Below are 21,626 nucleotides of genomic sequence, written 5' to 3'. Positions count from 1 at the left end.
CTATTCTCCTCTTTCTTCTCATCTTCTACTCTTTACCCCCTTGGCCACCTTCTGCTCTATCAAGGGTCCCCTCTCTTCTCACCATACCACCCCTCTTGCATCCCCTCATCGTATTATCGGCTCAACACCCCTCCTCTCCCCCTCCTTACCCCTCCCCGGTATACTCTCTCCACCATGGCCACAACAGCAGCAGGTCGCATGCTCTCCCGCCAACTGCAGCAAATGCAATCGGACAAGGACATCCCCGGGATCAGCTGCGGATTGGTCGATAACAATGTCTTTGAATGGGAGGTCATGCTCATGATCTCCGATGATGTCAAGTTGTATGGCGGTGAGTGTAGAGTTTGGGTGGGAGAAAGCTTGAAGGAGCATCTCCAAATTTTCTTCAGGAGCCTCTCATACTGATTCAAATGAATGATAGGTGGTTTCTTCCGTGCTCGTCTCTCGTTTCCTCCTGACTACCCTCACATGCCGCCGAAAATGAAGTTCGAGACGCCTCTGTACCATCCTAACAGTACGCCTCACCCTGTACCTTCCTAGCTCCCTTGAGTTCTCTCCAGAGCACAAGATAATCATAGGATACTAATTTCACTGTGACAATTATATAGTTTACCCCAATGGTGACGTCTGCATCTCCATCCTCCATCCCCCAGAGGAAGACAAGTACGGCTACGAGTCCGCCGCGGAGCGCTGGTCCCCCGTGCAAACGCCCGAGACGATCCTCCTCTCCGTTATCTCCATGCTCTCCAGCCCCAACGATGAAAGCCCCGCCAATGTCGAGGCTGCACGGTTATGGCGGGAAGACCCGAAAGAGTTCAAGAAGAAGGTGCGCAAGTGCGTACGGGATAGTCTGGGAGAGGAGTAAATGAGTTCCTCCTTCCCTTATTTACCTTTATCATACCTTGAGTCAAACCATCCAGTCATGGTATGATGTGAATTGCATGGAACAGAGACGGAAATGGGTCAATATGGGTTTTCTCTTCTTTATGTGTTGTTCGTTGCATGATAGAAGGACGCTTGGTGCGGTTGATTCGGCTGATGGTCTACCTATTTACTTACGTACGGGATATATCCATTTTTCTTCCCTTTCGCCTGACAATTATTGTTACTGATGCGGGGAGTTTTCTTCTTTTTTTCGTTGTTGATTGGTCTAAGATGGAGTTTAATTTCATTTCTTACTTTACTTGTATTGCCTTTCTTCCTTCCGTTCTTTTCACTCAACCTACCATTGCACTCGTTGCCCTTGCATGCTTCTTCTCGTGCGCTGTTCGATCCTGGTTGTATATCCTTTTTGGGTGTAGGCGGGTTTCCTTTCCCAGTGAATATACTTGTGGTATAGGGGCTAAATACACGGACCCACTAACTTTTGGCCGCTGAAGTATCCCTCCGTAGTACTAGAATGAGTATGTATATTGGTGTAACCATACCGAGATACCGGCAGTAACTGTAACTTTCATAACTGCAACGATGCTTAGTAAACGGGTATCTATTGTATGTACTATACTTGCAGAATATACATTAAAATGTAGACTCTTGTATGTATAATTAGGCCTTAGGCGTCTTCTTCATCCCCTTCCGGATAGATTCCAGGAAGAATCCGGGGTAGAAGTACGTAAGGCAGCTCACGGCGATGGCCATCATCCTATAACTCCAATCAGTATTTTCCGTACTCACGAGATAGAACGGGACGGGAGCCATAATCGAAAGGGACACACTCACATTCCATCAAGAACCAGGAACTCATTCTCCTTCTGCATGAGCGGGTTACCCCATCCACCGGCCATTTCAGGGATACTGCATAGACCACGTTAGCATCTCGCAACGTACCTCGCTTGAGAAGGTGACAAAAGGAGGTATTAGGCAGGCATACCGATAAATACACCGAATCAAAGTAGCAAAGTAAGCCACGATGCCGGCCCAAATAACAAGCCTGAGGTTCTTCGGCCCAGTGAGGTTTCCATTCTCATCAATGAACTTCTCGCCGCCTAAACCCGGTCCCTTTCTCACGACACGGATGAAGAAATCCAACGCCAACAGACCACAAACCGACATCGTGCCCACCTGGAAAGCGATACCCGCTACCATGATATCATCGCCCACCTTCAGCAGACTCTGGTTCTCGCTGCCTGCTGCCGCGGCAACACCGCCACCTGCGGCTTGGAGAATGAGTGATCCGACATCACAGCTGATGAAGATCCAGGTGAAGAGCTGGGGCTTCAGACGCGAGTATTCCGGGCCCAGGGAGAGAATGACGTGTTTCAGGGTGAGATAGATACCGGCGGCGATGAAGGTCGGGGCGAGGACGAGACAGACGATTTGCAGTTTGAAGGCGCCTTGGTCCCAGGGGTTGTGGTTCATTAGGACTCGACCGATGTATCCTGCTAGTTCCATGTATCCGCCGATTACCATTGCGATTATCATTGTCCAGGAGCGGTAGTAGACGCCGAGACCGAGTTGGAGGGTGCCGAGTAGGCCGAAGTAGACGGCGAAGAAGATGTTACCGCCTAGGTTGGGGTAGTAGCCGTATGTTGTCGCTGTGACGGGACATTCTGGCGTGACGTGCGTGCAAGTGATGCTCATGGTGATAGGTTGTCGTCCTCTGGTCCTGGTGGTCGTAAAGAGTAGTCGTGTATCGGTGTGGAGGAGGGAAAGATAGCTGATATAGGTGGGAGAAATGAAAGAAAGTAACAAGCCGCTATGTATAGGTCTATATGCAATATACCATGCAATATATGCAAGCAAAGTAGGAAAACGAGGGAAAGAAAGAAACAGATATGTAAGATGACGCCGGCTCCGACCCTGATAGATGCGCGCACATATTGTATGTCAGCCTGATGGGGATCAGACCTATTAATATAAGACAGTCGAATAAAATTTATAGTCGACCCGTTCTTTATCCCGATTTGCCGGGTTCTGGAGACGGTCCTCTGCCTGGTGGATCGGTCGTGTATAAATTCCATGGCATGACAACGCCGATTGGCTCGCTTTCGTTCTCGTTTTCGTTCTCGTTCTCGCACTACTCCACCGGCTGTAATGGTTGGTTCGACCGTTATCGCCGATGGGGGAATTCCTCCGGCCATGCACTTTGTTCCTTGCAAGGAAACATTTTGAGCTCGTATCCTCATGATTTGTTCGTAGGGCTCATTTATTCCTAGTCATCAACGAGCTGTTTGAATAACTCCCACTCATTCTTCCCAGAATTGATCTCGTCGATGGAGATAAAGCGTGCCTGGAGAAGATTCAGTAAGCATTCATTTAACCGACTTGATAGCGGCCGTTGTGGGGACTCACGGCTCCACCTGTGTCATTGCGCCCCTTTTGCTGCTGGGTTGGAGAAACAAAACAGCCAGTGGTGAAACAACTCTTTCTGTAGATAGTTGCAGCAGCTCTCGGCATGCCGGTGCCCAGCTTGCATTGACCCCAGGAAATCTTATAGCCTAATGGAACATCTGCGCTGGTGGACAATTTTGATGGGTTGTTATCACGTGACGCGGAGAATTAGTCACCCCGCGTCAGCACGTGGAGCCGCTTACTAGTACAAAGTAGTTCTCATCCATCCACTCGATTTATTTTATCGTTAAGTGGACGATGATATCCGCCGGCAAAATAAGCGTCCGATATGCTTCTTTATCGAAAACAGGGCTAAAGTTGCAAGATATGAGACCGGTGGGTATAAATTGAGGGGAAATGCCACCTAGAAGGACCCATACCAAGTCACGCAATGGCTGTGACCAGTGTAAGAAGAGACGCGTCAAGGTAAGCATCATTCACTTTCATACTTCTCATATCCCGCATTCCTGGGCTATGCCTGAATTGAACAGCCGAAAGTGTTCAATTCTGGAACTATTTAGTACCCGTCTAATTCACTATCATCCCCGCAGCGCTCTTCTAAGTTCTAACGGCTGTAGTGCGACGAACGAGGCCCGCCATGCTCCAATTGCATTAGCCGGGAGCTGGCATGTACTTACTTTAAGACCCCGGCAGCACGCAAGGAGACTACACTATCGACAAGTCCTGCTCCTTTGCAGTCAATAGTAGCACCCTCTGAGGCAACATACCATGCCAACCAGCCCGTCTCCCGCCATGGGTCTTCACCGCCAAACTTTGCTTACCTGCGCGAGCTTGAGCTAATGCACAAGTTTTCCACGGAGACGTATCTGAGTTTATGCAATGAACCAACGGATCACCATGAATGGCAGTATGTCATCCCTCGCAAAGCTTTGCAGCATGACTTCCTCATGAGCGGGATACTAGCGGTGGCATCTCTCCATATCGCGTCGACACTCGATCCACCAGAAGCGCTTTCCTATATTGACACAGCTCTGGAGTATCATAATCATGCATTTGCGCCTTTTCGTCATGCGATTGATAACCTCACTCCAGCCAACTGTGACGCAGTCTTAGCTCACTCAGTAATCACAACTGTTATTGGTATAAAGTTACCACAATTGGCACGAGAAGAGAACCAAAGCATGACCGAAAACATAATTGTCGTTTTCGAGTTGCTGCACGGAGTCAGTAAAATCTTCACCATCAGCCGTCCCTGGCTTCAAGGAAAGTTGTTTACTTCCCGGAAAGGCTTCTGGGAAAATCAGCTTTCCATACTAGACAGTGAAATTGAGGCTGCGCTGGATCGATTAACGGCCTTGAACAATGATATGCTTGCTCCTGACACAGCGGATCAACACCACATCATCAAGAATGCAATAGCTCTTCTACGCCGTTGTTTCTGCAGATACAACCATGCCCGAGACGTGGCTTCCATACTCGCATGGGTCGCAACCGTTGATAAGGAATTCGTTCATGCTCTGAGATGCCGTCAACCTCTCGCGCTGCTAGTCCTCATACACTGGGGTGTTCTGCTCCAGGAGCTTGATGAAAAGGTGTGGTGGGCAAAGAATTCCGGAACAGCTCTGGTTTCCGAGTTGCTGAATGCCCTCCGTCCCTGCGACATACGGTGGGAAGGTGCATTGCAGTGGCCGAAACGTAAGATAGGACTTTGAGGAACATATATTGGATCAGTTTCTGCATTCTCACCCCGTGGTCACTGGGCTCACAGCTACTCGAGCTGCGCACCGGCAATGCTTACGAGAGCTCCTCATGATATTGGGCGCTGGTCAGCGTACAGATTGACACGGATCTATCAGCACAGACTAAACACAAATAAGGCCGTCGCATATAAATAACAGGTCTTGCAAACGACTGCCTCAAAACAAGGCACAGACGCCTCTTCAAAGCTTCCCCATTCTTCTCAGCACCTTTTCATAGGCTTCTTTTGTCCGTGCTGAAGAGAGCTTGTCAAGATAATGTTGACAGAACGCTAAGCTTAAAGGACCCCCGAGCTGTTTCAGCCAGTATGATCGCCCACAATCGAAAATCCAGTTGCGGGTGCCCACCTTGACAAGCTCTGCTAGGATATGTTGTGGGATACTTCGATCTTGCACGAATATTATCTTTGGTAGCTCATGCCGAATCTCTTCCGGGGCATTTTCCCTGCATATGGCTAGGATCTCGTCGAACGTATGGCTCACATATAATTGCGATCCGATATGAACGATCCCTCGTGTTCCAGCAGCTGCATGCAAAAGGCACGCATTTGCGACAAAGTCAACTGGTATTTCATCCAAGATATTCTGACCACTCTTATAGCCCTCTGCGGCGTGCCATATCTGGGTACCTCCCTGGTCTGAAAAGTATAACGTAGAGAACTTCGTCAGGGGCGTCGAATCTTCGGGCCCGTACAGTGGGTATGGGTCTCTGACAGCCGGTCCAAAGATTGTCGGGCGGACAAACAACACCGGGAGCGTAGGATACCTCTTGAACGTCAAGCGCTCCATAAGATGTTTCGCATGGGTATAAGACGAAGAAAATCGATCCGTATAAGGCGACTGTCCAGTTTCTTGTATGCTTGCCAATTCATCCTCTGGGTCGTCGTCTGAAACGGGGTACAGTCGCTCACCCACATAACCGTCCGGCAGAAAACTGTTCACATAAGCCGTGGAAATCTGGATGAAGAGCCTAAGTCGGCGAAACCGGGAAACCATCGCAGCCAACTCCAATGCGGGCAGACAATTATTCTCCAGCGCTTCAGAGATGCTCGCATCTAGTTTGATTTTCGCAGCTGCATGTATAACTAGCGTGACCTCTTCACGCAATCGGTTCAACGTCACGTCTTCAATCCCGAAGTCTGGCTGCCTAATATCCCCAACTATGTAATGAATCCTGTTCGAGTTCAGAATCGCCTGCGTGTGATCCGGCATGGTCTTTTTCCATTTCTTCACAGCCAACTCCGACGACCCGCGGATCAAGACGAAGATCTTCCACGTCGGAAGCTGCACTGCCAGCTTATGCAGAATACATCCTCCCAGTGAACCCGTGCTGCCCGTCAGGAAGACGGTCTGTCTTTCATAAGACGTTGCATACCCAATTCTCTTGACCTCATCTTGATATGGCGCGAGGTCCGGACCTGGCATAGGGAAAGACTGTGCGGGCGTTTGTCAGAGGAAAGAGGAATATGGTGTTGGGGTGGGTGCTACCAGATAATTTCTTCTCGTCATGGGAAACCTGTACAAAACCACCCGAAGGGTTACTATATACACTCACTCCATCATCGTCACATGTTACACCCCCACCGCAACGAAACACCAGCACATCACTGGAGCGAGGGTGCAACGCAGTGCTACCGGCCGAAGAAGAAGCCTCGGCTGATTATGAGGCCGTGAAGAATCCTTTGGCATGTCATTGTCTATCCTGCATAGACCTGACTCGATCTTAGAACCAAAACAAACATCCGACTCAATCTCTCGATGCTTCTCAGAGAGATATAATCGAGTATAGTATCTTCAATTCAATCCCAAAACAACAATTATATCACCGAGTTTTATCGTATAAAATACACTGCGGTATACGAGTCCTAATATAGCACCGTGGTACTAGCTCCCTGTGACGAAACACAAGTGTAACAAATCACCCTTAGGTTCGTCCAGTAGCAGAAATCACCGGTATGCTATGTCTGCTACGGGCACTCCAAGTGTACGGCAGTATCATGCCATAGCGAATAGTAGTGAGCATGTTTGTGACATTTGATTAGTTGAAAGGATCTCTCCCACAAGTCCTTATGGGTTTGTGCAGTGGTGGTGGTGATGGTGGAATGGATACTCAGACTACTTTTAGCTGCTGAAGTGGGTGAATGATACTACTAGTTCGGGTTTTAATGACTATAGTTTACATATATAATCTCAAGTCTGTACTCATTACTACTGACTACCTTTGTATAAAGATATAAAGCATGACTAGTAGTCTACATTACTTATTCATATAAACAATTGTTTATTATACAAATACCCATCGTCCTAGAAAATACTAGAGGAAAATAATAGAAGATACACGGAGGAAAGAAAGACTCCATTCAGGAAGTCAAATCTATCTACCTAGCTTAGCCAAGAGCTTCAAATAGTATGTATTAGAAAAGGATTTAAAAAGGAGGAAATCAAGGCAATAAAAGCAATCAATCAATCAAGAATGCTTATTCCCGCCGCCACCACACCAACAACGGCCGTCTCCTTCGCGCTCGACCTGGACGAGAATGTCCATGCCCTTTTCGCGGAGGTAGTCCACGGTGCGTTGGCGGACATCTTCGAGATCGGAGCTGCGAGAGGCAATGACATGAATTACGCCAAGGACGTTGGGAGTATGCGTGTCATGGTGATCGTGATCGTGATCATCGTGGCTGTGGGAATGGTGGTCATGACTGTGACTGTGAGTATGGCCGTGGTCGTGAGCATGATCGTGATCGTGGCTATGGTTGTGACTATGAGTATGACTGTGGTTGCATCCATGATCATGAGCATGGTCGTCGTGATGATGGTGGTGGTGGTGGTGGTGGTGGCCGGTTTCCTTCCCAGTATCGTCCAGCCAGAATTTCGGGACGGTGTACCCGACAACGCCCCGTAAAGTGCTAACGCCAGCAAGGGTTTCGCGGACATTGTATTCAATGTCAGCTGGAAGGGTGAGCAGCAAACTCTTCGCGGTGCTGCTGACAAGCGGGATTGCCGAGGCAAAAATCAAGATTGCGATGAAAGAGGAGGCAATTGGATCGAACCCTGGCCAGCCAGAGTAGTGCACGAGAATGGTCGAGATCACAACAGCCACGGAGCCAAGAGTGTCGGCGAGAATGTGTAGGAAAATGCCGTGCATGTTCTCGTTTCCGTGCGAGTGCCCGTGACTGTGATCGTGGCCGTGTGCATGTCCATGATCGAATGCCATGATTCCGACAAGGTTGACGAGGAGACCCGCAACACTCACGGCCAGTAGTTCGCCGAGGCGATGCATCTGACTGCCTGATGAAAGCCGCTCGACGGCTTCATAGATGATTTCGATGCTGATGATCCTGCATGTTGTTAGGACGGTCATCCAAAATGCTTGAGTAGGACTTACATGAGGAAGATGCCATTGGCAAACCCAGACAGCGTGTCGACTTTGCCATAGCCATAGGGGAATCTAGAGCTCGGGGGCCATTTACTCATGACAGCAGCACAAAGGCCAACCACGAGCGCCAAGCAGTCGAAAAACATATGAATACTGTCACTAAGAAGACCCAGAGACCCTGTCATAAATCCATAGGACAGCTGAACAAGCATAAAGGCAAAATTAAGACTGGTTGAGTTAGTCCCGATTTACTATAGATCAAGGGCAAAAGACGAGATACCTCATGAAGTAGAAGATGCGTCGCGAATCGCTCTCCTTGAGAATACTGTACAAAAGGGGATAAGGCTCGCTGTACTGGATGATGAGCCTCGTTATCTTCGTAGCATCAGCTCCAGAGTGGGCATGATGATGGTGATTATGGGTATGAGAATGCTGCGAAAGGCGCAATTGTCTGTCGTCGAATCTGGCAGCAAGGAACGAGGCAGCAGTTGCAATGGCACGAGCTACATAAGCCAGGTGAGTTTTCTCTTGCAGCGGCGGGGAGCTTAAGAGAGCGGCAGCTCCGACTCCGATAACAAGACCTATCTTTTGTGGTGAGCGTAGATGGGAAGAAGAAACAAATATTAAGCACGTTGCAAGCGCTCCAGCAGCTGCAAACTGGTACAGCATGTTGGTCGGTTGCAGAGACACATTGCCGGAAACAACAACAGTGATAAGTGCCAGGATAATGCCTGAAAGAATGGCCAGAATTGAATCACTTGACGAGATGGCTCCCGAGCCCTGCTTTTCAGCTTGCTTCTGGGACACTGTGCCATTAGACGTCAAGTAATCCAGATCAGCAGAAATGGACAAAGCCCCAGCCAAAGGGGGCCGAAGAACGAAGACCGAGGTGAGCAAAGCGACATAGCCCAGGTATGGGTGAGGGTCTCGCGTCGCATTCATACCCCAAAGGCTCAGCGCAACAAGGGTGATGAGAAGCATGACCGTCACTTTCTTTTGGCCAAACCGGGACTGTGCACTGCTGTGAAGTCCAAAGCCCTGAACGACGGTCGGCAACCCTGACGCTACAGGAAGCAACAAGCCGCATGCGACAAGGAACCCTCCCACCTTCAATGTCGCATATATCGGCAATGCGACCGAAGACACCCGAAGCAAAACAGCACTTGCCGCGCTGGAGCCCAAATGAGGCAGTGTAACCCCCGAGTCACTCCCTCCTCGTTGGATGGATCGAAGTAATTGCCCACACCCATATACAACCATTGTAGCAGCGGTCAGCATGGATGTTTTGCTGGCAGCCTGCCCCAAGGCCCCGTTTGCTGGGCTAGATGCAGCGGGGTCATCGCTTGTCGAGAGCGTTGTCTGCCAAAGCGCATGTTGTTGGTGGTACCAGGACAGGATGATCCACGGCAGCGAGAGGAGAAGGCCAGAGAGAACTTCCTGACTGAGCAACGTTAGAATCGAATTCCAATGAATTGTCCAAAGAAGACTTACGTCGTGCTCGATTGAGAGTCGATTGAAGTGCTGACCGATTGAGCTCCAACCAAGACCGTCACGCTATCGCTCTTAGAGTGATTGATAGAGCCGAGGCTCGTGTGATGAGCATGTTCCCACACAGTAGGAGTTGAGTGGGAGTGAGAGTGGGAATGGGAATGAGAATGCGAATGGGAGTGAGCGTGTGAATGTGTGTGAGGGTGTTCCAGCCACGTTGGGCTCACAATTTGGCCATTGGTGAGTTGTGTATTCGGTAGAGGCTGTGGGGGCTGTTGTTGCGCCGAGGAGGCATCGAAGGAGGAAGCCGAGATGGAGATGGGACCATTTGACCAGCGAGAGGCACGCGAATGACCCCGACCCCGAGAATGTCCTAGACCATGTACCTGAGAAATGGTATCCACGGTGGACACGGGAGCCCCCGTCGACATGATCTCCAGTGGTTCGTGTGAGGATAGGCGACTAACCACGGAGGGAGGAGCACAAGGCGAGAGAGCGTTCGGAGGGGGAGGGAGCAAGGAGGTGGATTGACGGAGGATTGGAGCTCTAGCAGCTCAATGCAAATGAACGGTCGGGGAACTGGGTCAGACGAGGTGGCATAGCGCCGGGGAGTAAGTGGGAAACGAGGTTGGCAGCTTGGACGGGCGCTTGTGGCAATGAATGGGGATGGGATGGGAGGATGGCCCCCAGATGCGCGCCGCCGACTGAATGATCGGCTGCCCGCGATAACCCCCGGGCCACGTGATTGGGCTGGCCGCAGGCTGATCGTCCGGCCTCGATTGCAATGGAACTCTCCCCCAAACAACAACCACGTACCTTGGACGACTGGCTGAGGTCAGGGGGGGGATCTGTTCCAGGCCAACATCCAGGCCAGAATCCCTCGTTGCTTTTTCGCCTGCTGAAACCAACGATCAGGCACATTGCATGCATCTCACCAATCCGAGAGCGAACCGCGCGCTTGATCTGCTTTGACGCGGCATCGAGTGGGGTTGTGGGATCGGCCCAGGATTCCTCCGTTCAAACCGGAGTACAGCTGGCAATCCTCTCCCCCGGAGCTATCTCCGTGCTTCTTATCTACTTTGCTGGTTCTACTGGCCCTTCAATGGCCCTGCGCTGAGCTGCATCCACCAACCGATTTGTTCAGAATGCTGTTGTACTCAATCGCTTGAACTTCTCTCATCCCTCCAATTCATAATCTCCGACACCATGATCGAGTTACTCATTAGCGTCGCGTTCTATCTCTCTACGGCGCTTACTATCGGCATTCTCTTGCTGCCTTCGCGGCATGAGTCCAAGCCTGTGACTAGCCAAAATGCGGCAAACGAACCCAAGACCACTGTTCAAATTCTCGTGTTAGGGGATATCGGCCGGAGTCCGCGCATGCAGTACCATGCCCTCAGTGTTGCCAGAAATGGTGGACAGGTGGACATGATCGGTTACCATGGTGGGCTAGAGACTGCGCCCTTGTTCTTCTTTAAGTTCCACACTAATCAATTGCTATAGAATCCGACGTGCATCCCGAGATCTCCTCCCATCCGAGAATATCCATTGTCCCCCTGCCGCCGCATCCATCCTGCCTTGAGACAAGCAACAAGATCCTCTTCCTACTGTTCGGTCCGTTGAAAGTTCTTTTCCAAATCGTCTGCTTGTTTTGGATCTTGGCATATCGCACAAAACCAGCCAAATGGCTTCTCGTTCAGGTTGGTTATTACACACCTTGTCCACGATCCATTGTTCCATTGAAGCAGCGCTAAGTCGAACCTTTGCCCGTCGCAGAATCCGCCCTCTATTCCCACGCTAGCGATCGCATCCCTCGTCTGCTTCTTGCGTCACACGCAGCTCCTCATCGATTGGCATAACTTTGGTTACACCATCTTGGCACTCAAACTCGGGGACTCCCACCCGTTGGTCAGATTTTCCAAATTATATGAGAAGATCTTCTGCCAATATGCGACGGCGCACTTGTGCGTAACCAATGCCATGGCATCGGTGCTGAAAGACGAGTTTGCGCTGAAGGCGCCCATTCTCCCGCTGCATGACCGACCAGCCGATCATTTCCAGCCCATTCTAGACGATCGCGTACGCCAGGACTTCCTGCGCTCGTTGTCGGAGACGGAATCTGTCCGGCCGATGATTGGATCTGATAATATTCGAGTTCTGGTCAGTTCGACCTCTTGGACAGCGGACGAGGACTTCTCGCTTCTCATAGAAGCTCTGTGTCGGTATTCAGACTTGGCTGAGACGTCAAATCCCGAACTACCCTCGGTTCTGGCTATCATAACGGGGAAAGGGCCCCAGCGCGAGATGTATCTGAGACAAATTGCCGATCTGCAGAAAAACGGTAAACTTCAAAAGGCCACCATTCGTACCGCGTGGCTCAGCATGGAAGACTACGCACGATTGTTGGCATCCGCTTCGCTGGGTGTCAGCCTGCACACCAGCAGTAGTGGAGTCGATCTGCCCATGAAAGTCGTCGACATGTTCGGTGCCGGTCTGCCCGTCGTTGGCTGGAATTGCTTCGAGGCGTGGCCGGAGCTGGTCACTGAAGGTCGTAATGGACGAGGCTTTGGAAGCTCCGATGAGCTTGTAGAACACCTTGTTGAACTCTTTGGAAACCAGGAATCACTCGAAAAGCTTCGTGTTGGGGCGCGAGAGGAGAGTTCTCGTCGGTGGGATGACGAGTGGAACCCCGTGGCCGGCAAACTGCTAGGCCTAGTATAATTGAATAGCAAGTGACGACCCTATTTACTGTATAATGAAATATTAGAATATTGGCGTAGCACAGACACCAAACCACACGGACTTTACCTGGAGCATGTCCTCAAGCACGGTATTTGCCATTGCAGTAGACACACGTGTCGAACGCATCGAAGAGCGTTCGGCAGGTATACGATACGTCAGATTCAGGTGGCTCTACACTGTCCTCATCCAGATATTCCTTTCCACACGAGGAGCAGACTTTGGAAGATCCGGGGTCCTGAATGGCCAATGACGTCAGGCTACAGCGAACTATTACGGGAAGAAGAGTTAGCATTGTGTCCTCTTGCAACGCCTTGAGTGCAGCATCGAACATACCAAAGATGTGGCCTGTGGCACATTGGGCTTCCTCGGTTGAATACCATGCGATCCCAGCGCTGCAGATCTCGCATCGTTCGAACATCTGGCCGCCAGGCCCATCAAGCATCTCGACAGGCTTGGGGGCGATCGTCGTCCTAGAAGCCGTACACTTGGAAAGCTCATCGTTCAGGTCTACACCCGTGATAGTTGCCAGCCTTACCAAGACTTTGTGAGCTTGGGACAGTAGAGCCTCGTTCTTTGAATCGGTGATTGTGCAGCAGGCCGTAGCGTATAGTATACTCAAAGACAGCGGTTGTCGGTTCTCATTATTGTCTTCGAAGTGTAGAATGTATCCCAAAGCAGCCTCTCGCTGCTGGCGAAGATACTCGGAAGAGCTGTCCGACACCGACCGAGATTCGAGTCCGTCAGATTGAGAACCATCGGTTGTCGACATTATGACTGTTAACCTTTCCTCCGCTGCTGTGCGATATTCTATCATATCCCCTGGGTGTACGGTAATACCAGCTGCGATCATTCCCCTGCAGAAAGCCATACCCCAAGCCCGGGCAACTGCTAGGCCTCCAAGATCGCGGTCAAAGTCATACCTCTCACGCACATCATCGAGCTGGTCTTTCCATGGGACGGCATGAATCGGGTATTCATCGTCGCCATCCCGGAAAGGTACTGCTGCTGTGAATCCTCCGGCCGTTGCTAGATAAAGTACAGGAGCCTGGGAATCGGTGTCCATCGCAACAATCATTGCTTCAGATGTTAGCTAGCGAAGGGGCGGATGGTGCGCACTGCTTACCGGATATTGGCTCTGGGTGCCTAGGAGGTTCCGTTTCGCTATCATTTTCCGGGCTTTCATAGAATAACAGTTCTTGCAGTCGCACTTGGCCAGAGCTTGGATCAATGCCTTGATGGGGCTCTTTAGACGCCTTTATCAATATGAGCCCTGCCAGGGTACCCGCAGCCAAACAGACAGTATGAGAGTCGTCCTATGCAGGTCAGTGCCTGCCCAGCTGTAGCGCTTCTGAAACATACCGTATTCATCCATGCCAATGGCCCTGTAAAGTGATATCCACTCAAGCCTTCGTAGAACTTTGGCGTAATGTCTTTGGAAATAGCCTTGATTTGGGATTGCGGCTGTGAGCCTGTGTCGGGGGGTGGGGACAGAACCTTCACATCCAGATGAACCACCTTGAGAGCAGTCCCATGAGTGACAGCGAGAAAGCCACTCGCGGATTCCTTTGCATGAAACCATGGGCCCCACGACATGGACAGAATCTTGATTTTGGATCTCAAAATTTCAGAAAAAATAGATGATTGTTGCAGCTTTGGATAATGCTCATTTGTATCCTGAAAAGAGTTGACTGACAAAACGCCGGCTTCATATGGCGGACCGAGACCTGTTGGTGGTCTGTGGATTCTCAGCACAACAACATCATTGTCATCGTTTGCGACTGAGAGCAGGTGAAATCCCCAGCGACTCTCGGCAGGTAGGACAGAGTAAGGTGTGATATGCCTTTCGGCTGGCAGTTTAAGCGGCGGTGACCACGCGAAAGCACGAATATTGGATTTCCGCAATAGCATGCCATCCTCCTGGACAGTAGAATTGAAATGGGTCTTTAAAGCGCCATTTAGTATGGCAACCCGAGTCCACTTCCCTTGAGAACCGACAGGTTCATACAACGACAACAGTAGGTTAGATGTCAGAACCGCGAGAACACAACGTCGATATTTAGCCAACCCTGGAGGGGACCAGGCCAATGCCACTACATTGCTGAGGGACTGTTCGGCCCCGAGAGAGAAATTATCCCGATTCTGGGGGTAGATCGTAGGCCACTCATTGTTCGTGAAAACATTGACACGGAAGCGAACTGAATGCCAATTATTTGTGGGAGATTGACTTGTGTCATGACCCAACCGTTCAGCTGCATTTTTTGGAGTCTAGTCCATATAAGCATGAGCTTGGATGGCAGGGATGCTAACACTGACTAAGATTTGGACGTGGTCTCCAGCGGCGATCGCGAGCTCCCCATCTTCCGACCACGAGAGACAGTCATAGCAAGAAGGGAAAAGCGGTAATTCTAAGGGACCAGACATTTCTTCATAAAGTTGAATACTCCCTTTTCTTCATGGCAGTCTTCACAAAACACAGTCCCTAAAGTCGTGTTATGTATGGATATGGGAACTCCGCGATGAGCTAGCTAGCTAGTCAACTGCATCAGTTGGAGAACGAAGAGCTCAGCTCTTCTATGGAGATGCTCGTTTAGGTTAGTCCCCCGTTTTGGGCCGTGGAACGTGCCGTGCAGTCACATGATGCAAGTGGTAACTTACCTAATCTAGTGGCGCCCCGAGATTTTTCCCAGATAGGCTAAGACTCAGCAGTGGGCTTCTGCAGGCCCAACAACGGCGGGCGGCGAGTGAGAGTTACTAACAGCTAACAGTACAAAGTAGACGGATTCCTGACTAACGGCGCTCAGGAGGAGGCACGGCCCAACTCGCCGGTCTTTGGATCAACGCTCATCCTCCCGAGGTGGCTATCATCCTCTCTTGGATTCCACCACCCACTCTCGTCACACCTCAACTTCTCTTTCTTCCGCCTTCACCTGGGACTTTCGTGCCCCCTTCCCCTCCCCCATCATTCAGTCACTGCGCACTTGACCTTACGGATCACTGCCAAAGCTATCTGGCTCTCGTTGTTTCTTTCTACTATCTCGATAGCTCCCTCCCGAGACATCGCCAGTACCCCGCCGCAATGTCGACCTCTGCCCGCCGTCGTCTTATGCGCGACTTCAAGGTGCGTACTTTCACGAGCATGGTTCTGAGCTTGATTTTTATCATATCTATGATTCTTTCTTTTATCACTTTTTACTTTCCCATCCTTTTCAACCTCCCGTCTGGTTCATATACTTGAAGGACACTTAAAATGTCCCGTCATTGGATACAGTTAATGGTTGCAAGAGCTAACTTGACATTCTTCTCCGCAGCGTATGCAAACTGACCCCCCTGCTGGAGTTTCTGCATCCCCCGTGGCAGACAATGTCATGACCTGGTAAGCTGATCTAGTCTCACATAATGACGGCCATTTCAGTCCCTAATCTTTGTTACGTTTAGGAACGCCGTCATCATCGGCCCTGCCGATACTCCCTTTGAAGATGGCACTTTCCGCCTTGTCATGCACTTTGAGGAGCAGTACCCAAACAAGCCTCCGGGCGTCAAGTTCATCAGTCAGATGTTCCACCCGAACGTCTACGGTACGGGCGAGCTCTGCCTGGACATCTTGCAGAACCGTTGGAGCCCAACCTATGACGTGGCAGCCATCCTGACCAGTATTCAGAGGTACGAACCCTTGTAGTCAAGGTGAAGCTGAAGATGAAACGCAAAACATGCTAACGAGTGTTTTACTTGCGTGTAGTTTGTTGAACGATCCCAACACATCATCTCCGGCGAATGTAGAAGCGTCAAACCTTTACAAAGACAATCGAAAGGAGTACATCAAGCGCGTGCGCGAGACTGTCGAGAAGAGCTGGGAAGACTAGGATAGTATCAGCGTAGAGATGCTGCGGGTTATTGTTATGGGTTTTGGGTCGCTTTGGGGCACATGTTTATGATGAAGCAGACTTGTCGGTCTTCGGTGCGACGGAAGCTAACGGCAAGCTGCTGTGATCCGTTTCATGCGTTTGTGGGGGGACTCCTACCTTTTGGCATGATGGGAGTCCTACACCATTTGATGACGTGCACAGCGTGGGGTTTTGGCGCCTGGTACATTTAATATTTCATTCGGTATTGTGGATAGCTGCATCATATTTTCAGTGTGTTTTTGCATAATGCATTAACTCTGTCGGGCTCTTGTTTTACCTTCGCTGCATGTCACATAACTCTTATCTCCTCACTGCGTTGGCTTTTTCTTGTCCCAGGCCAGTTAGTTTTCAACCCGAGCCCCTCATATGAGCCCTTCCCGTGATCCGACCCGTAAGGCAGGTACAGCACTCAAATGACTACATGTAACATTCCTCATGTTTGGCGGGGATGGACATGCGGCACTGGTGAGGATGGTTAGGCGGGTGCCAAGAACACTCTAAAACGGAAGGGGGGGGGGAAGAGCCAGATGCCTGCCTACTTTGCACCGGAACCACTTCCAGAGTTCCCATAACAATGCTGCATACCTAACCTCACACTCACCACCACCACACACATACACTTGTTTTGCTCCTCCCCCCCCCCCCCACCTTAGGCAGGGAAGACCCGTCCAAGACCACGTCACAACCCACTATCGTTGTCGATTCATGGGTGCTGGGGCCCTTTTTTTACTTATTGCCCGATCTCTCTGAATTCTTGGGGCTTGCCGATAGCGCATTTATTGCACACGTTCGTTTCGGTCTAGTGCACGTGGACCCCTGACCCAAACAACACCGCCCACCGACCCTGGCCCTCCAAAGCAGACTTGCCTCATTGTTGATCTGAACGAAGTTACCCCCTCACTCAATCCCCTCCTCTCGGGGCTTTCTTTCCTTCTTGTCCTCTTTCGTCTTCATCGGTTTTTTTTTTTCCCTCTGTTCGGGTCAGACTGAACATGGCGTGAGTATCTCGTTGCTTCACCGCTTGACCGTGGGAGCGGTTAGGACTGATTTGTTTCGCTTGACAGGTCATCTGGCCCCAACGGCTCGAACAACACCATTAAGGGTGCGCATCAACTCCCCGCCGCGTCGTATACTTTTTTGCGTTTGGTGGTGATCCAAGACTGACGGTTCGCACACAGTGGTTGCGAGGTTCCGACCGCAAAACAAGGTTGAGTTGTCCTCTGGAGGAGAGCCGATTGTTGAATTCGAAAATGAGCAATCATGTTACGTTAATGTGAGCTTTTCTCTTGACGGGCGGGGTTTTGGCATAGGAGGCAAGTTCGCCTAGTGAGCTAACTCAGTCCAGGCCCGTGATGGCTCTGGAGCCTTCACCTTCGACCGCGTATTTCCTATGGACTCGAAACAAACAGATATCTTCGACTTCTCGATTCGGCCCACCGTCGACGATATTCTGAATGGTTATAACGGAACGGTCTTCGCTTACGGTCAGACGGGTGCGGGAAAGTCTTATACCATGATGGGTTCGGATATCGACGATGATATGGGCAAGGGTATCATTCCCCGCATTGTCGAGCAGATCTTCGCCAGCATCCTCACAAGCCCAAGCAACATCGAGTACACCGTCCGCGTGAGTTACATGGAAATCTACATGGAACGAATTCGAGATCTGCTGGTGCCGCATAACGACAACCTTCCCGTTCACGAGGAGAAATCGAGAGGTGTCTATGTCAAGGGTCTTCTGGAGGTGTACGTCTCAAGCGTGCAGGAGGTGTATGAAGTCATGCGACGTGGTGGTACAGCAAGAGCGGTTGCGGCGACAAACATGAACCAGGAATCCTCTCGGTCCCACTCCATCTTCGTCATTACTGTTACACAGAAGAACCTGGAGACCGGCTCCGCAAAGAGCGGACAGCTGTTCTTGGTCGATCTGGCAGGTAGTGAGAAGGTTGGAAAGACGGGCGCTAGTGGTCAGACGCTCGAAGAAGCGAAGAAGATCAACAAGAGTTTGAGTGCTCTTGGTATGGTCATTAACGCGCTGACGGACGGCAAATCCACGCATATCCCATACCGTGACTCCAAGCTCACTCGTATCCTGCAAGAAAGTTTGGGAGGTAACTCGAGAACGACCTTGATTATCAACTGCTCTCCCAGCAGCTACAACGATGCGGAAACAATCTCCACCCTGCGTTTCGGTGTGCGCGCCAAGGCAATTAAGAACAAGGCGAAGGTCAACGCCGAGCTGAGCCCTTCGGAACTGAAGGCGCTTCTGCGCAAGGCCCAAAGTCAGATGACGAATTTCGAAACATACATTTCACAACTCGAGTCTGAAGTACACGTGTGGCGCAGTGGCGAGGCCGTTCCCAAGGATCGTTGGACCCCCGCCAGAGGGGATGCTGTGAGCGCCGCGAAGGCTGAGGCTCGTGCGCCACGGCCCGGCACGCCCTCCCGTTTCCAGGACACGCCTCGATCCGAGACTCCTCGTCCTGAGTCCAGGCTTGGCGACCGCTCTAGTACACCTAGCCTTGTTCTCGAGAAGGACGAGAGAGAGGAGTTCCTTAGACGCGAAAATGAGCTCCAGGACCAGATCGCGGAGAAGGAGTCGCACATTGCGAACGTCGAAAGAGGTCTCCGTGAGGCACGGGAGGAGTTGAGGAGCATGAAGGAGAACTCCGCCCGCTCAGGCAAAGACAACGATAAGTTGACTACCGAGGTTAATGAGCTTCGTATGCAGTTGGAGAAGGTCTCCTACGAAAGCAAGGAGGCCGCCATCACTATGGACAGCCTCCGCGAGGCTAACTCCGAGTTGACCACTGAGTTGGACGACGTTAAGCAGCAGCTTCTCGACGTCCGGATGAAGGCCAAGGAGACCAGCGCTGCACTGGATGAGAAGGAGAAGAAGAAGGCCGAAAAGATGGCGAAGATGATGGCCGGGTTCGACTTGGGCGGTGATGTGTTCTCCGATAACGAACGCAAGCTTCAGGACTTGATCCAGCGGGTCGATTCCTTGCACAAGGTCAGCGAAGCCGGCGAGACGATCGCGCCTGACGACCTTATGGAGCTGCGGGCGAGTCTCCTGGAGACCCAAGGGTTCATCCGTCAAGCCGAGCTCACGATGAACGACCGGGGAGATTTCAATGAGCTGCAGGACAGCCGTAGAGCGGAAGTTGAGCAGAAGCTGGCGAATCTCGAGCGGGACTATGAGAACCTTCTGGAACGGAACCTGGGCGAGGGCGATGTGGAGGAGATCCGGGAGCGGTTGGAGAAGGTGTACGTGACCCGGAAGGAGGCCGAAATGCAGGCAGTCACGGACCTTAGGAACGAGATTGCACGCAAGGATGATGAGCTGGATAAGCTGCGGCTGTCCCTTGCAGACTCTCAATCCCGGGTCTCGACCAACGGCGCCGCCGGCAAGAACCTGCAGCAGCAGATTGCCGACTTCGATGCCATGAAGAAGTCGCTCATGCGCGACCTCCAGAACCGCTGCGAGCGCGTTGTGGAGCTTGAGATCTCGCTGGACGATGCTCGGGAGCAGTATAACAACGTTCTCCGCTCGTCGAACAACCGGGCTCAGCAGAAGAAGATGGCGTTCCTGGAACGCAACCTGGAGCAGCTGACTCATGTGCAGCGGCAGCTGGTAGAACAGAACAGCAGCCTGAAGAAGGAGGTTGCTATTGCGGAGAGGAAGCTCATTGCCCGGAACGAGCGGATTGCGAGCTTGGAGAGCCTGCTCCAGGAGAGCCAGGAGAAACTCACCCAAGCGAATCACCGGTACGACCCTCTCCACTCCATTGATGAAACCACGAAAGCGGGTTGCTGACTAGATGATGATACAGATTTGAAGCCCAACTCACTGCGGTCAAAGAGCGACTCGAAGCTGCGAAGCAGGGCTCTACGAGGGGTCTTCCAAGTATGGATGGCAGCGGCGGTTTCAGTTTTGGCGGCTCGAGAATCGCAAAGCCGCTCCGAGGCGGCGGCGGAGGGAACGAGAGCAGTGCTCCAGTTGCAGGAGTCCAGTCGCAGGAGACTGGGAAGCGTACCAGCTGGTTTTTCGATCGACGATGATCCACGATTTCTCTTTTGCTGTCTCTTTTACCCATTCTCCGAAAATATTTGAAGCCCTGTTGACATGTCGATATCCTCGCGTACGGTCATTGACATGACGTTGGATGAACGCGTTCTATATTTTATTTCATGATTGTTTCTTTATTCTTATCCCTTTCCATTTCCTCCCCTCGTTTTTGAGATCTGGCACATTCGGAGTCCGCAGCCTATGTTACGAGAGGCCTATGGTTCTCACCGATACCCTTGTACATGACAGATAGAAGTGTTCACGGCCGCAGTAGTTGATTGCGACAGTGGGTGGATGATAGAAATGACACGTTAGATTATGGAATGGTGTTCCGTAGTTGCTTTCTCATCTAGTGCGATGTTATCTGGTTCAAGTTCACACTCTGCTGGTTCCGTGCTTGCAGACCGGATCCCAACTTTCCACGTGATGACATGCATGATAGAGATGAGCCCTTCCAAGATATTTTTCACCGCCACAAAATCTTGAGGCATTCCATGCCCTTCTGATTACCTACTGTGGTATGTGAGTAATAAGCTTGTGCTAGTGTTCTGGGCCTGGGCCATAGAGCAGTGAAGTCATCCCTTCGAACGCACTGGAGGCCCTCAGTCAGGTGATATCGCCATCGCTTGTTTCCCCGACTTTTCGCTCCTCCCTTCCTCCGGCTAAGCTCTACAATGGAGTCATGTCAGAGCCATCGAAAGTTTATCCCCTTGCCCGTCCATGTGCATGTCGGTTCGCTTACAGGAATGTCAACAACATGTCCTCCCTTGATACAGGATTCAGTAGGCCAAATGAGCCTGTGCGCATGCGCCGCTCATGGGGAATGTGCTTAGACAAGAGGGACCACCTGCTCACACACTGACAGCTTCCTTTTCACTCTTTTGAGGGCCCGCATACCTCTTACACGGGATTCAATGCTTCGCCTTTCTATCGAACCTTGGACTGACAGTGCTTATTGGTCGATACACCCCACACCAGACGAGATGTGAGAGATCGAT

General features: G+C 51.1%; 9 protein-coding genes across 9 annotated transcripts; 5 read left to right on the top strand and 4 right to left on the bottom strand.

Annotated features, from left to right (window-relative positions):
• Positions 1 to 174: 174 nt before the first annotated feature.
• On the top strand, positions 175 to 865 carry BO87DRAFT_299101 (putative ubiquitin conjugating enzyme; the record flags this gene model as incomplete). The annotated part of the gene is made up of 3 exons (XM_025619084.1): positions 175 to 331; positions 422 to 514; positions 609 to 865. 3 exons carry the CDS (start codon positions 175 to 177, stop codon positions 863 to 865), a joined length of 507 nt encoding a protein of 168 aa, XP_025484271.1.
• Positions 866 to 1,432: 567 nt separating this feature from the next.
• Positions 1,433 to 2,707, bottom strand: BO87DRAFT_133037 (RTA1 domain-containing protein). Its single transcript, XM_025618068.1, has 4 exons — positions 1,871 to 2,707; positions 1,720 to 1,794; positions 1,518 to 1,642; positions 1,433 to 1,459 (listed from the first exon to the last, which is right to left on the bottom strand). The coding sequence occupies exons 1-3, from the start codon at positions 2,578 to 2,580 to the stop codon at positions 1,546 to 1,548; spliced, it is 882 nt and encodes a 293-aa protein (XP_025484270.1). The 5' UTR covers positions 2,581 to 2,707; the 3' UTR covers positions 1,433 to 1,459; positions 1,518 to 1,545.
• A 1,014-nt stretch (positions 2,708 to 3,721) lies between these two features.
• Positions 3,722 to 5,003, top strand: BO87DRAFT_421906 (Zn(II)2Cys6 transcription factor domain-containing protein; the record flags this gene model as incomplete). Its single annotated transcript, XM_025627081.1, has 2 exons — positions 3,722 to 3,736; positions 3,909 to 5,003. The coding sequence occupies 2 exons, from the start codon at positions 3,722 to 3,724 to the stop codon at positions 5,001 to 5,003; spliced, it is 1,110 nt and encodes a 369-aa protein (XP_025484269.1).
• Positions 5,004 to 5,117: 114 nt separating this feature from the next.
• On the bottom strand, positions 5,118 to 6,744 carry BO87DRAFT_133029 (fatty acyl-CoA reductase). Its single transcript, XM_025618067.1, has one exon. It carries the CDS (start codon positions 6,471 to 6,473, stop codon positions 5,232 to 5,234), a length of 1,242 nt encoding a protein of 413 aa, XP_025484268.1. The 5' UTR covers positions 6,474 to 6,744; the 3' UTR covers positions 5,118 to 5,231.
• Positions 6,745 to 7,345: 601 nt separating this feature from the next.
• Positions 7,346 to 10,570, bottom strand: BO87DRAFT_350256 (metal cation transporter MSC2). The gene is made up of 4 exons (XM_025621068.1): positions 9,919 to 10,570; positions 8,708 to 9,868; positions 8,437 to 8,655; positions 7,346 to 8,389 (listed from the first exon to the last, which is right to left on the bottom strand). The coding sequence occupies exons 1-4, from the start codon at positions 10,344 to 10,346 to the stop codon at positions 7,516 to 7,518; spliced, it is 2,682 nt and encodes an 893-aa protein (XP_025484267.1). The 5' UTR covers positions 10,347 to 10,570; the 3' UTR covers positions 7,346 to 7,515.
• Positions 10,571 to 10,735: 165 nt separating this feature from the next.
• On the top strand, positions 10,736 to 12,692 carry BO87DRAFT_350254 (chitobiosyldiphosphodolichol beta-1,4 mannosyltransferase). Its single transcript, XM_025621067.1, has 3 exons — positions 10,736 to 11,359; positions 11,419 to 11,615; positions 11,692 to 12,692. The coding sequence occupies exons 1-3, from the start codon at positions 11,122 to 11,124 to the stop codon at positions 12,634 to 12,636; spliced, it is 1,380 nt and encodes a 459-aa protein (XP_025484266.1). The 5' UTR covers positions 10,736 to 11,121; the 3' UTR covers positions 12,637 to 12,692.
• A 44-nt stretch (positions 12,693 to 12,736) lies between these two features.
• On the bottom strand, positions 12,737 to 15,078 carry BO87DRAFT_421902 (uncharacterized protein; the record flags this gene model as incomplete). Its single annotated transcript, XM_025627080.1, has 5 exons — positions 12,737 to 12,924; positions 12,991 to 13,734; positions 13,781 to 13,970; positions 14,017 to 14,922; positions 14,971 to 15,078. 5 exons carry the CDS (start codon positions 15,076 to 15,078, stop codon positions 12,737 to 12,739), a joined length of 2,136 nt encoding a protein of 711 aa, XP_025484265.1.
• A 349-nt stretch (positions 15,079 to 15,427) lies between these two features.
• ubc2 (E2 ubiquitin-conjugating protein RAD6) lies at positions 15,428 to 16,719 on the top strand. The gene is made up of 4 exons (XM_025618066.1): positions 15,428 to 15,775; positions 15,966 to 16,030; positions 16,093 to 16,317; positions 16,394 to 16,719. The coding sequence occupies exons 1-4, from the start codon at positions 15,734 to 15,736 to the stop codon at positions 16,515 to 16,517; spliced, it is 456 nt and encodes a 151-aa protein (XP_025484264.1). The 5' UTR covers positions 15,428 to 15,733; the 3' UTR covers positions 16,518 to 16,719.
• Positions 16,720 to 17,207: 488 nt separating this feature from the next.
• On the top strand, positions 17,208 to 20,936 carry BO87DRAFT_350244 (putative kinesin family protein (KinA)). The gene is made up of 5 exons (XM_025621066.1): positions 17,208 to 17,556; positions 17,624 to 17,661; positions 17,738 to 17,832; positions 17,905 to 20,327; positions 20,393 to 20,936. Exons 1-5 carry the CDS (start codon positions 17,552 to 17,554, stop codon positions 20,619 to 20,621), a joined length of 2,790 nt encoding a protein of 929 aa, XP_025484263.1. The 5' UTR covers positions 17,208 to 17,551; the 3' UTR covers positions 20,622 to 20,936.
• The last annotated feature ends 690 nt before the right edge of the window (positions 20,937 to 21,626 follow it).

The sequence above is a fragment of the Aspergillus neoniger genome, assembly GCF_003184625.1.
Source record: "Aspergillus neoniger CBS 115656 unplaced genomic scaffold BO87scaffold_3, whole genome shotgun sequence".
Classification (NCBI taxonomy): Eukaryota; Fungi; Ascomycota; class Eurotiomycetes; order Eurotiales; family Aspergillaceae; genus Aspergillus; species Aspergillus neoniger.
The sequence above is the reverse complement of the archived record's forward strand: the minus strand, read 5'-3'. Positions and strand labels throughout refer to the sequence as shown.